The sequence below is a fragment of the Anas acuta genome, chromosome 4 (genome assembly GCF_963932015.1).
Source record: "Anas acuta chromosome 4, bAnaAcu1.1, whole genome shotgun sequence".
In the NCBI taxonomy this organism is placed as follows: Eukaryota; Metazoa; Chordata; class Aves; order Anseriformes; family Anatidae; genus Anas; species Anas acuta.
The window spans coordinates 32,336,340-32,350,273 of record NC_088982.1 but is presented as its reverse complement, the minus strand read 5'-3'; the positions used below and the strand labels follow the sequence as shown (position 1 = coordinate 32,350,273).

The following is a 13,934-nucleotide window of genomic DNA, read 5'->3' as shown; positions in this document are numbered from 1 at the left end:
TATCTAAAAAGAGAGGTGTGCCGAGTTACGGTTTGGACTTCATGTAGTAATAAGACCAAGTGTCCAGCACACAGAAGAACATATAATATGCACGAAAACCCTGGTAAAACAGAAAGCCCCATTAAGTTCTGTGGAGTTAAAAGCTTGTAAGAAGGTTGGGAAAAAGCCTCAGGAAGCTGGTCTGAATATGGATAGTTGCATCTAAACCTACTTCATCTTGTTTGCTTTTTAAAATGAACCATTTTAAACAAAGAGGTAAAACAACACTTCTAGGAAAGCTATATTTGGGAAAAGAGAGATCAGTGGAGAGATCAGCTGTGCTATATCACAATCATGATAAACACTAAAATGGTTTGAAAAAAACTACACAGAATACATAGATTATACACCTCCTGAAAGACTAAATGTCACTGCAAATACTTCTTGCCTCAAAATGTTTATTCAGGACCAAAGTTTGGTCTGTAAAACGCCCTGTGAATAAACTCTAACTGGAAACACCTGACAAATACTTGGCTTATCCCTGCCTACAATTTAGTATAGCCAAAAACCACTTCCTTGATTAATTTCATTTTTAAATAGTGTTGACCCTTTCAGCTCTCTCCATACAAGTGATTCTTGGTTCTGTATATAACTATACAGAAACCCAAACCATCTTTGATGTCAGTAAAAGTAGAAAGTACATATTACTAAAAGAACGAGCAAACAAAACAAAAACTCCTATGCATTTTTCATTGGGAATTTTATCCCAATGGAACATGAGATACAATGTTTACAGTTCTTCCCTGGTAACTGAAGGCAGCCAAATACCATTGCAGCAGAAATAGCAAGAACCTAACAGAACTCATTTGTTTCTGGACTTCAGATGACTTACAAAATTGAAGTACAAGTTTTGTGTGCTGGTTAAGACTTGCAGATCTGACATACTTCTACAATTCTAATATGTTACCAGCATTCTTTAAATTTCTAGTACCTCTGCCTACCTTTCACTACCTACAAGTGAAACAATTAAGTTTGGTACAGTTACCATCAACTACTCAGTAGAAAAAAATCCTGAGACGTTTTCAGTCAATGTTATTGTATTCAAACACTGAATTAAAGAACAAAAGCATTTGTACGTAGATAGAAAAAAACAGATCTCTACAAGGTTTGCTAGAAATTTTCAATTAGGTTATACTGTCTTACAACAGACAATAGTTGTATGCTTAATCAGACTGCAAATTTGTGTACTGTAATATTTCTCCTATAATATAAAATATGTTACAAACATTTGTTACAAATGTCCTTAAAGGACATACAAGTATGATTCAATCACAAAAACGAGACATTCTTATTAGACATAAAAATGATAAGGACATTAAATCATCATCTCAGTAAAATTGTCTCCCTTATTTTTTAAGACGTATAGGGAGAAATGCATAATGCTTTGTTCTAAGATTTTTATTCATTATTTACCTTTAAAGCACAAAATATGCATGCATCTCCCTGGCACACGTGTCCAGTTAAACCTCTCAAACTTCGTCGAAATATGTCAAGTTGCCATAAAACCTATAAAAGATGCACAGAAAATAAGTAACGCATTTTGAAAGCTCTACATCTAACACAATAACATCCACTAGATTTCCTTTTCTCTTCTTCCTGATTTTACATAACATTTACAACATGAGCACCAAGACTGATAAATGATGATCCTTTTCCATTAGCTTAGTAAATTGTGGAGGGTTTGCATTCACAACTCTCATATAAAATGTAGATCTCATTTTTAAACTTTTGAAATAACTGCAGTATACTTGGTGTTGGAAATGCTCATTTGGAAACAAGAAGCAAGCTTAACTGTGTACAGAGAGTGCAGTAGTGTATCTTATGGCTTTACATAAAAGGAAGAAAGCTATAGGGTCTCATTTTTCCTCTCTCCCTCTTCTGTGATTTCTTTAAAATAAAAGAGATGAAGACACAGAAACTGAATTGCTAGGCAAAATGTGAACAGCATTTCATTTTGCTCTCTTACTAAAAACTATCGCTGAAATACATTTGTTTTTCCACAGATCAAGATAATCCACTGGTGCTTTATCAGTTGCAAGTTTCTACCTTTTATTTGTGTAGCTACTGTATACAAAGGTAATGTCAATTTAGTCGCGCTATACTGCGTTCAGTATCTAGTGTCTTAGTTGCACAATCACTGCAGTAGTTCACAAAGTTGCCATAAAAATGAGTTCTTGAGAGACACTGTAACACAACAGTTAGAAATTTTTCTTCTGGATTTGTATCTATAAATATAAATGCTAAAACGAATTAGGATATTTTTGAAAAGGAATGTTAGAACCTCAGTTCTGAAGGTTGAACAAAGGAGAGGAAAGAAAGGAACACATTCCTCCTTTTAAAAGGGCAGTCACCAATCATCACCCACCATGTGATAAACAGCAGTATGATGTAAAATACTAGGACTGTCTGAAAGCCTAACTAAAAATGACTTAGGGTTTAATTTCAGGGCACCCTAGGGGAAACTACCAAAACTAAAGAAGAATATAGGTCATGCTGTTCTCATTAAATCCAACGCAGCAAACTCATTCTACAGAGCCTATTGTACATTTTTGTTTTAAACCTATTTAGATACCATATTTGTATGGCATGTACATATCTCACCTCCTGTGTTCATATCCAGACCATTTTTAAGATTTATTTTTGTTGTTGGATGTTTTTTTTTCTGCCTTTTTTTTTTTTTCCTAAGGGAAGTCTATACATCTATTAAGACCTCTGCCAGTTTGGCAAATAGTTCTGTACAATTTGCAAACGACCAGGGCCAAAATCTAAGCATTACAACAAAATATACTCTTATACCCTCTATTTGCACATCTTTAAAAAAACTTTTACTTTTTTGATTTAAAAAGACCTAAAACTAAACTACTGCTAGTATTCTAACTTGAGGAAAAAATGGAAAGGAAAGCACTGTTTTGTCACAGAATTAATTACATCCCCATATTCTCTGTCACAAACAGGCTTGTAAAAGACCAACTTTTATCATGCTAATATCACTGTACTATTAAACTATACTTAAGATCTAAACAGGCAATGCTTTTTTCAATTAAAGTTCACAGAACAGTACATAGGCAATACTTGCAAGAATTTGACCTGTAATAGATATGCATATAGAGTAAAAAGATACTTAAGTCATATTTCTTTGGTATCAATTGTATCTCCTGCTCTACTAATTCCATAAGGCTTTCCTAAAATTAGAACCAAAGCTTTCAACTGCATGTGCATCTTCTGATATGCCCCAGTAACACAATTTCATGTACTAATTCTGAGAAAACAGCATTTCAATAAAAATAGTACCCTATTCAATGCATGTAGTAGGACTGGCTGCTGTACCTTTTAAAAAAATATAAAATTGGTAGGTTATAAAAACACTACATTTAACAAACATTGGTTTTAAAATTCAAACACTAAGTTAGGAGTAATAAGCTGTCAAATATGAAAAGAAAGTTTTACTGTTATTCTTAATGTATGCAAACAATATAACATGCTGTCATTTTTGGCAGAATTATGAATTTAACATTCACAATCAATTCCTTGAAATCAAATTCTAAATAAAAGTTATTTCCACCGTTGTCTTTTTTCTGTGATAGCCACCTTTTACAGGAAAGTCAGTTCCAGAAAGCCATAACATTCTGTCTCAATTAGCATCATTAAAATGTTTAATGAATTGAGAACTGAATTTAACACCACTGAAAAACACGGTGTATTTTTCTGTAGAATGCACATACTGCAATACAAATAATAAAAACAGCATTTCCACGAGAACCCTTTCCCTGCTGTGATCATCTAAGCTGCAACAAAATGAGAACTATTTAATAAATCAAAAATTTTTCTTACCTGAACAGCACTATTTAGAAAGCAGCTGTTTTGTCCTGGTTCATTTAATAAACCTTTTGTCGGGGCCAGGGACAATATACTTCCAGGCTGATAAACTTTTCCAAGGTTACCCCCAGGTTTTCTTAAAAATTTCACCCATGCCATTATTTTCCAGAGTTTATAATTGCACTATTTACACTTAAATATTTAAGGATATGATGGGTGCAAGGCAATGAAGAAGGTCCTAAGAGAATCGCTGTAAAGTCATGACATTCCATTCAACCCTGTGTAACAGTAACCACTGAGGGGTTTAAGTCCTTATTCCAGGAGCAGCTGTCAGCAATCTATCAGGATCAGTCTGTCAGTTAAAATATAACCACACAGAAGTTTTCAAATGAAACTTTCAAAAAAAAAAAAAAAAGAAAAAACATATGTTATCCAGTTAAGGTTAAAATACATAAAAGTTAATAGAATAAAAGTTCTTATTAAGCAAGTTGCACAGTAATCGACTTCTTCTTCCAGGGGTATCAATGAAGTATTACTATAAATCATGAATTGTGTTATATCATGAGTTTATACATATCACAGAAATGGAAGACTCTTGACAGGCGTTATACTCCTGTTTTCTGACTTGACAGGCATTATATTCCTCTTCTCTGACTTCCATCCATCTTTTTACTTTTAACTGTGATCCACAAAATATATTCCAGTTTAGAAGACTCCATGTTTATCTCATTCTCTTTCAAGTGAATCTGAAATAGGAAAAAAAATAATTAAAACCAGATTTTTCAAAAATGTTAAAAATCTAAATAAATAAAGATGGCTGTAACAACTGCTTAATATACAGGGAGATGCAATAATCAGGGAAGAAAAGAAGAAAGTTTCCACCCCATAGTTTTCTCAAGACAGAAAAATTATTTTGTCTGTCATAATCAGTTATTTTCTAGTTTACTGTACACCTCCAGAGACCATGATAAAGTTTGGATCCTGCTAACAATATGTTGCACTGCTTGTAAAAAGAACACATGACATGTGTTATTCTAACTCCGAATCTCAAAGCCTAATTAAAAGATTACCAAGAAATAAATATTTTTATTCTACACTTGAAAACCTAAGATGATTTTCATTTCAGTATACCAACAAATCACATGAACTTAAGCCTATGTTTTAAGATTCTGAAGATGTTACAGATGGACTCTCAGCTTTTAAAGTTTTGTACTACTTAGTAAACACTACAAAAATATATCATCAATCTAGTTGTTTCTTAATGCATCTAGAGAAACACAGCTAGAAGCAGAGCAAGAATGTTTCAATAGCAGTCCTAGACCAGTGACTGCCCCAATAACCAACTCCAAGATTCTCCAGTTCCAACAATAAGTCTCTCCTTGCTGAAGGCACGTATTTCCAGTTAAATGACTCATCGGCCAGAACACCATCAAAGGCACATTTAAAGTCCATACAGTGATCCTCTCAGAACAATGGGTTATCCAATCAGTTTGGCATTATTACAACATCCGCAGACATACTTGAAGTAATAGCACAGAACAGAATAAACTTGAATGAACCAAAGCAATTATGACTACGTATTTGGGAAAGGGGAAACAACAACAAAAAAAGGTGAAATATGGGCATTTCACATCACAGACAATCTACCTTAAATTTTACAAGCATGTAAGATACTAAGGATGTGTCAGGATACACCAAAACTTGCAGCTTTCTCACTATAATTTTTTTCCACTATGAAAGCCTTTTCAGAATGGTGAGCAATTAAAAAAAAAAAAAAAACAGTAGCCCAACTACTACAGATAAGCTAGAAGATAATTTTACCCAGCTCAGAGCTACCACCAGCACATTCACATCAAGCAATTCTACTGCTCTCAAATATTGTATAGCTGGAACACCACAGAAACATACCACATGACTTTCAAACATAACTGCAGGAAGACTTGCACCCCTAAAACCCCTTAGTAAAAAGAAACATTTATACTTGCTTGTATTGTTAAAAATCAATAACTGGAGCATAACCAAAAGTCCCTTTTGCCCAGTGCATAATCAGATGTTTTCTGTTTACTGATGTTACTGCATCTCACCCGTAAGTAATTTGATCTAATAATACTGGAAATAGTAAGTGTGATTTGTGACAGCACTGAGCAAAGAATCTGAAATCTAACTGGAAACTGACCTTGACAGACTATCATGTGATTATTTTGTGTTCTTTATGTTCACTTCAATAAACCCAGAAAGGGAAAAAAAGAAAAAAGATGCAGTGGGTAACTGTAAACAAATATTAGTTTAAGATATTATTAGAACCTTACATTAAAGGGAGTATCAACTTCAAATTTTATTTCCACATGAAACCCAAAGTTAAAGCGCTCAATAGCATAACAACTATTCTTCTGCAAAGGAGCAAACTCATAGAAAACAGGGGCAGAGGTGAAGGTAAGGAAGGGTAAAATGAAGCTTAATACAGAAGATTAAAGACTGTCTCAAGTCAGGTATGCAGAGGTGGTAACAGATTCACATAGTGCAAGTGAAAAATATTTTTAACAAATATTTTCATTAAAGTTTCACTACAGTATATAAATGGAAAATAAGGATGAATAAAGAGGAGCCAAGAAAAAAAGCATATAACTGATTACATATATATATATATATATATGCCCCCACCCCACACACATACATAATACATATATATACACACATACAGTACCTTGTATCAGAAACATCTAGTAATAGAAAGCATCATTTTGATCAGTCTCCTGCTATCACGTGGAACTATAACTTCAAATCTATAAAAATAATCATCTAGATATAACTATGATTAAAAAAAAAAAAAAAAAACAGAAAAATCTTACATATTCAACTCTTTCAACTGTTAAAATATTTTCTGCTGATTTCTGAATTAGTACTCCTATATCTATGCTGAAAAACTGACATACTACATTTTTCTCACAGGGAAGCTTCTTGAGCCCCCATTTCCCTGGCAATTCAGAGTTCTCAATTTCACTTTACCTCATTTCCCATATGGAGAAGATTGTACAGTTTTCTCCACCTTCCTGCTGTTGCACCAGAAGACAAAGCTAAATGTAAGATGGACAATTTTTGGTAACCAGCAGTATCAAAACAGGTACACTGAAGAGAAAAAAAAATTGGGAAGAGTGGATCAGGAACAGCCTGGATGGCCTGCAGCAGCCACGAAGGAACTGAGCATTTGAACTCCACCGCATACCTGAAACATCCCTCGCTGAGTTTGCTACCTTTGACATATGGGTGCAACACGATCAATACGGGTCTAACCCAGAAGCACCAGACTTGCTGTCAGGGTCACCCAGCCTAAAGTGCCCTACTTAATACATCACACCTCACGTCTCCAGAGCTGCTCCAACAGTGGGACTCCACCACCACTGCTGATTCAGCTAGCCTGTCCTCTGCTGTCTGCATTTCTGTGTAAATAGCACTCAGCCTAGAGCAGCTGAGTAATATGGGAAGGACTAAATGGAAAGTAAGGTAGGCTATACATTAGTGCTAGAACACACAAGTTATATGCAAAAATGAATGATTCTAGTATCTAAATTACAGGTGAAAACAAGTCTTATGTATTCAACTATGAATGCATTAAGGAGGGGTCTGTGAAGTTGGACTACAGTTGGTTATTTAAAGAAAACCAAGGACAGACAAGAATTGCAGGATTCATCTTCAGGCAAAAAAAAAAAAAAAAAAAGAGTGAATGCTTGCTCCATTAGTAAGTTATTTTCTCATCTGAAGAAAAGCCTGATGATATACCCAAACTCACCCTAAGTTCGGGAAACATACGTGTTTTTCTTTTTAAATGCAGAAGTGAGATAAGGTTCTGTTTCACCTATGTAATAGCTAAAACAGATAAAAAATGTAACATACTTAAAGAAACGTCAATTTCTCTGTCAATTTCATTTTCAGCCCTGGAACTGACTTATATGGAGTGATAAGGGCAGAAGAGCTTCCATCAATGTCTGTTTCTTAGCATATTTCAAAAACAATTTCACCATGCTTCTGAAAAAGAGATTTATGCGTCGATATGGAACAGGGGCAAAGGAACACAACTCTGAATTTAAACTACTCTATACTTTAACTGATAAGAAATACACACATTGTTTGGAAACAAAGTTATTTCAGAACAATTCAGATAAGAAGTGTTCATTCACCAATACTTTCAGAAAACTCATTTTGTTTTACATTTCAGGAGTGTCCTAAGACAAACAGTGCATGCACTGAGTGAGCATTTAGGTGTTGGGATGGGTTTCAGAAGAGTTGTGATTCACTGCAGGAATTTCATAAAAATAGTTCTCTGCTAGCTCTCTGTTAATATCGCATCACATTAAGATGCTTCCTGTTTAATTTCACATCCACAGAGCTGTAAATACAAAGTATTTCAGCTATCACACCAGGTAAGTGCACACAAACCTATTTATTTATCATAAAATGGTATGTTGCAGAATACATTCATTGCATGGTTTTCATATGCAGGCCAAATATCCATTTAACAGAGCACTGAGATATTACAGTCATATGGCCTCTATTAAGAACCCACAACATCAGTACACCTTTTCTAGTAAATTTCAATACAACACAAGAAGAATCAGAAGCGACTGCTTAAAAGTTGTCCTTATGCAACCTTCTAAAATAACTCTCTATAAACACATTCTTTAAGCTGCATATGTCAAACTAAACATCCCCCAGCAACTCAAGCATGAATCAATTTTAAAAGAAGAAAAAAAAAAGTAAGAACGGTATATCAAATAGCTATTCATTTTAAAAGTTTCTCTGCAATTCCACCAGGTCTTTGCACTGAAGTCCCTTTGTTTTATTAACTGCTGTCCTTCTCCCCAAAAGTAGTCACATAAAACAAGGAACAGAAAGTAGGTGTGAAATAACCCTATCTCAACCCAGTTCTCTGGTCAATATGACCAACCAGTCCTGCTCTGGGGTTGGAAATCCCACCAGCCTCTCTTCCTCCACTACCACCCTGTATTAAGTACACCATGTCACTTATTCACTAGCAAGGGGGGCCACTGTAGAAAAGCCTTCCAACTGTGCCGTGAGCAATGTGATTAACATCTGGCACGTATTGGCTGTTGCAGCCTCTCCCTAAGGAGAGGAAAGTTTATAGTAGCATCTTGTTTTGAAATTTATTCTGTACAAATGTCTCTTAGCTTCTTTAACAGAAGAAAAAAAAGCCAGGATCAAACAAAGCTATTGTAGAGGATGTTGGCAAGGACACGTGCTCTTCAGTCACAGCAAACTTAGCTTGATTTGGACCATCCACCAGGAGCATTATTCCTCTGCCAACAAGCCTGCTCTCGCTGGAAGCTGTTCCATAAACCAGAGAAGTGACGCTACTGATCAGCCGTGGCTCCTTCCCTAGCCCACGAGGTTTGGATAAGCATTTTGGTGACTGGGACACAGACCACTGACTCCTTTCATTTAAATTCAATATTCTCCAGGACTGTAATTAGGAGTTGAAGATGGTCCTTACACATCTGCGGTAAGCCAGTGTCACCAGGAGCACCAAAGCATTTATTAGCCACTGGGGTTTTGAAGTTCTTCGTTAAGCTCCTGGCTTGACAAAGGTGTGGGTGACTGATGACTGATCATAATTTGTCCAAACCACACAGAGTCTTCAAGAGCAGATACTTCATGCAGAGTTGAATGACATGCTATGGAAGAATTTTATCACCTGGGAATTAAAGAAATATTCTTGCCTTTCAGACTAAAGGGATCAGTTTCGGATGACTGTTCTCTACCAAAGCTTTGCTAAACAAAGGCTATGAACTCTTAAAATAACAGCTATTTATCAGCTTATATTCTTCTACCTTACCTAATTTTAGCAACTGTTCTTTGGTCATCAATGATCCCACCAGGCTACCCTTAGCCATGCAGTCATACCGGAGAAATTACATATATGCCTGTCACAAATTTTGCATACTTACCTTTATAGCTTCCAGAACAACAAATGCACTACCCTGCAAACAGCATGTTATCACCAGTTTGGTAGGTATACCCTAGAAATTCAGTAACTGTGGTTTGCACAGTCTTCTCAATGGAGGGAATAATACTACTAAATTAGCTTAGAAAATGGTACAATTACTATTTTACATAAACCACTTTCTACAAGTATATTTGGGTTTAGACATCATTGGTATGCATTCAGTTAAAACCAGCGAGATAAACAGTTGGGTCTGTGAACACTGGAGCTACCAGCCTGGCTCCTGGCAGCCGTCTCATAGCTGAACAAGCTCCCAGTTTTCTCCCTAGCCATGCAGCAGAGTTGGTATATACCCAACATCTCCATACAATGTCTCTCTCTTCCAGCCAGCAGCCTATTACTCTGGAAGTACATCATCATCGTTAAGACTTTATCCCTTCTGTCAAACTGGGTGGAAACCTGCCAACAGGTTCAAAAGTTGTTGACTGCGTCTGAAATTTGGCTGAAGAATAGTTATTTGCATCATCTCAGCCTTATTTTACAATGCATCCCAGCGCGTTGCATAGATGAGTAATGACAAACCTTCCTGGTGCCCAGCACTAAGGTTACTTTCAAGTAACTCAGCTTTCTGCTTCTGCTGGCAGCTCACACCTCTGTGCTGAGCTTGGCAACCCACCCAACGGTCTGAGAACTCTGGTAGATCAATTTCTAAACTGATCTATGTCACAACTTAGGAATTTAGATAACAAAAATTTGGACTGAAGAGTGACTAAATGTACTGAAAAGAAGCAAACTTATGATGGGAAACCATCAGTTTTCTGTAGTGAGAACAGCATTGTCAGGAATGTGGTTGCCTTTTTTCTCCCACCAGAATGAAATCCATCAAAAATCTAACAACTTACAACAGCAAAAAAAATGAGTACTTGGAAGAGCATTTCCTGCAGTTTTAAAGTTTGTCATTTAAAATTGCCAACAGACCAAAAATCTTGATTTGTATTGTGACGATACTGGAGGACACCATCTGTTTTCCACACACACACGCAGACTTTTGGAAAAAAAATCAGTGATGTTGCTTAAGAAAAAGAGTAGAAAAAGACAAATTTGGAGTGAATAAACTCCTACATCACTTCATATGTGACTAATTTTTTTGGCCACTACACCAATCCTGTCCCATTTCACCTTTAATACTACGCTGAATTATGGTGTATGTTATGGCAAAGGAGATCTGTTGACACAACATACAGCTAATGCTGTTAGTAGTCCTCAGCCTGTTTTCAAAGGACACTATTTGTAAGAACTGAAGTTTTCAGTATCTGAAGCGTCAGACGGGGCAAAAACCCTTCATTAACAGCACATATTTGCAACAGAACACTTTGGTCAGTCCTATCTCCTGCTGTAGCCATTAGCCCTGACTTTGTGGGCCATCTGCAAGGATAGCAGCCATGGGTATTGGTTTGACACATTCTTTCTACCTTCCATCACTGACTCAAGAAGTCCTCCAGAGACAAAAATGGTATTTGACAGCCATTTCTCTAGAAATCCTTTTAACCAACCTCTGAAGATATTAAAACCAGACTTTTTTTACTATTTTAAAAGATCTCTACTGTCTATTTTCCAGTCCATTTAACTATCCCTCACATGCCACATCACTGCTCCTGCATGTCATACTTCTTTGTATCCTTTCAGGATGGGAGAAGCAGAAGTATAGATACTATCACAGATGGCTTCTCTGAAAGGATGCATTTTTTTCTTTAAGCTGTTCCAATGAAAACTTTCCTGTTTGCATCTAGAAGAAAACAACAGGTTCACAGTTCAGCATTTCTGGGCTGTTACAACTAGGAACCAACTTTACTCAGAGTTCCCATTGTGGCTGTAGAAACATCTGAAAGAATACAGATTCCCAACATATGACACGAGCCAACATTTACAGTGAATCAGTGAATCATCATGCACAGAAACTCTTAGTTAAACCGATGAATTCAGATGAAGCAGCAGAATAGAAGCAGTAGGAAAGAGAAGGCAGCAAAAAGTCTCAGCTGTAAGAAGTTTGGAACCCAAATGCCCTAGAGCAGCAAGTTACCTCTGAGTTCTCACATGAGCCCTTCTCCCTACTGAATTCAAGTATCACAGCATACATTAAATACATGTACAAGACCAGTCAAAACGATCTCAAATCGATCTGAATGTGATGAAATCTCAGGAAAACTATTCCTGACTGTCCTCATAAACACTGTGAGACATACTATTAAACAAAACTACATATGTTTTTGTTTCTCCATCTTCCCAATCCTTTATGACCTGTTTTCCGCAAAGATTACCATATACTCCCTGAACCTCAGAAAGATAGAAAGTATCTTTACAAGGTATCTTGGAAACATTTGTTACCCTTACAGGGTTACAAACTGTAACTTTGCCTCTTAGATTTTGGAGTGAATGCTTGATAATTAATAGAAATGCAAAACACCAGGTTTTAGTTCCTTTTCCAAAAGCTTTCCGATTTCTTAAACCACCACGAAAGACTAAGTAACTGAATTACAAGGAAAGGTAATACGAGTATTATCTTTAACCCCACACATAGAAGAAAAGAGAACGTTCAAAACATTTACATTTCACACACACAAGTCTGCACAAGCCTATCTAAAACCCTTTTTCACATGTATAACTCCGATCCAGTCCATCTCCCTGCTATACCCTCAGCACATCATCATTTAACCTGGCCCTGCCAAAATCCAACTTGTTTCTGCTGACGCCTAAAAAAACATTTCTGAAGAACTCCTTGGAAGTGTTCTACTCTTATCCCTATGCCCCTCAAGTGACTGTTTTACTGCACACAGAGCCATCAGCTGAGGAACAGCAACAAGCATCACAGCCAGGATCGTGGAAAGTAACGTAACTGAACGGCGATAGCACTGATGCTGTCCCTGAAGTCTCGTGGGTCTCACACCCAAACAATTCTGCCAGCAGTACATCATGCACTGTGCGACTGGAAAATATTCTGCACTATCAAGTTTTGATATGAAAATCAAGCACATTTTAGGTGTATTTTTCGTCAGCATCCTCCTGTTCCAGGAGAAGAACTTTTTACCAAAGTAATTTGATCTTTAAAGGAAAAAAAAACTGTAAAGACATCTTACACTGCAACAACGCTAAGGAAAGGGAACATCGTTTGTTATTTATTTAGACTAATTTCTATTCGGATTGTAACATGAGCTCTCCCTGCTTTGAGAGCCAAAGTCACCGCGCAGGACAGGATAACCACGGCGGCCGCAGGTGCGAGGGGGAAGGAGACGCGCACACACCATCAGTTAGGTAAAACACTCCTCACATGACTAAGTTTCTGCTCTTAAAATAATCCTAGCAACTTCAAAGTCAAGCAGGAGGGAAATTTTTTTGCGTGTGTGCGCAGAATAAAGGATTAAGCAGAGACATGCAAAAGCCGCACTTATTTCGGGAAGGGAAAGAACGAGACGGGTTTCCTCAACAGCTTCTTCGCAAATATTTGCATCGAGAAATCACAGCGAGGGGCAGGCTCCGGCTCGGTCGGGCTCCGGAGCGCTTTGCAGGGGGTACCTGCCGGCTGGGACCCGACCCCCCCCGGCACAGCCCCACACCACCTGCGCTGGCATTTCCTGTTCCCTACAGCCTCCGAAAACACTCCCCAGAACCCCGCCGACGGGCAGCGTGACTCCGGCGTTAAACATTAACCCCGCGCCCCGGCTCTGCCCGACCCAGCAGCCGGGCGCGGAGCCCCCCCGGCTCCCCCAGCCCACCCGACCTCGCTCAGCCCCAGCTCCCAGCCGCTGAGGGGGGGGCGCGCGGCTCCCTGAGGCGCGGCCGTTACCCCCCAACGGCCGGGCGCGCGCCACGGCCCCAGAGGCAGCACCGGGGGAACGCGGGGTGGGGGGGGGGGGTCGTGCCGCTGCCCCCCGTCCCCAGCCCCAAAGCCGCGGCGCCCCCGCCTCACCTCACCTCAGCGCCCGGCCCCGCAGCTCCTCTCTCGCCCCCTCCCGGCGGGCGACTCCGGGCGCGGCCCCGCCCTCGCGGCAACTTTTCCTCCCTCCTCCTCCTCCTCCTCCTCCTCCTCCGTCTACGCCGGGTCTCGCGCTCGCTCCTCCTCCTCCGC

At 38.4% G+C, this 13,934-nt stretch overlaps 1 protein-coding gene across 3 annotated transcripts in view; it reads right to left on the bottom strand.

Annotated features, from left to right (window-relative positions):
• Positions 1-13,920, bottom strand: part of USP53 (ubiquitin specific peptidase 53) — a 38,404-nt gene extending 24,484 nt beyond the window's left edge. The window contains exons 1-3 of one of the 3 annotated variants that reach the window (XM_068680586.1): positions 13,781-13,920; positions 3,871-4,601; positions 1,453-1,545 (exon numbers count right to left, since the gene is read on the bottom strand). In XM_068680586.1, the coding sequence (XP_068536687.1) occupies positions 1,453-1,545; positions 3,871-4,014 (237 nt within the window). In that variant the 5' untranslated portion in view covers positions 4,015-4,601; positions 13,781-13,920. Of the gene's footprint in view, positions 1-1,452; positions 1,546-3,870; positions 4,602-6,861; positions 6,988-13,775 lie in introns of those variants that run through there. The other 2 variants (XM_068680587.1, XM_068680588.1) reach the window with 2 other exon arrangements.
• Between the last annotated feature and the right edge of the window lie 14 nt (positions 13,921-13,934).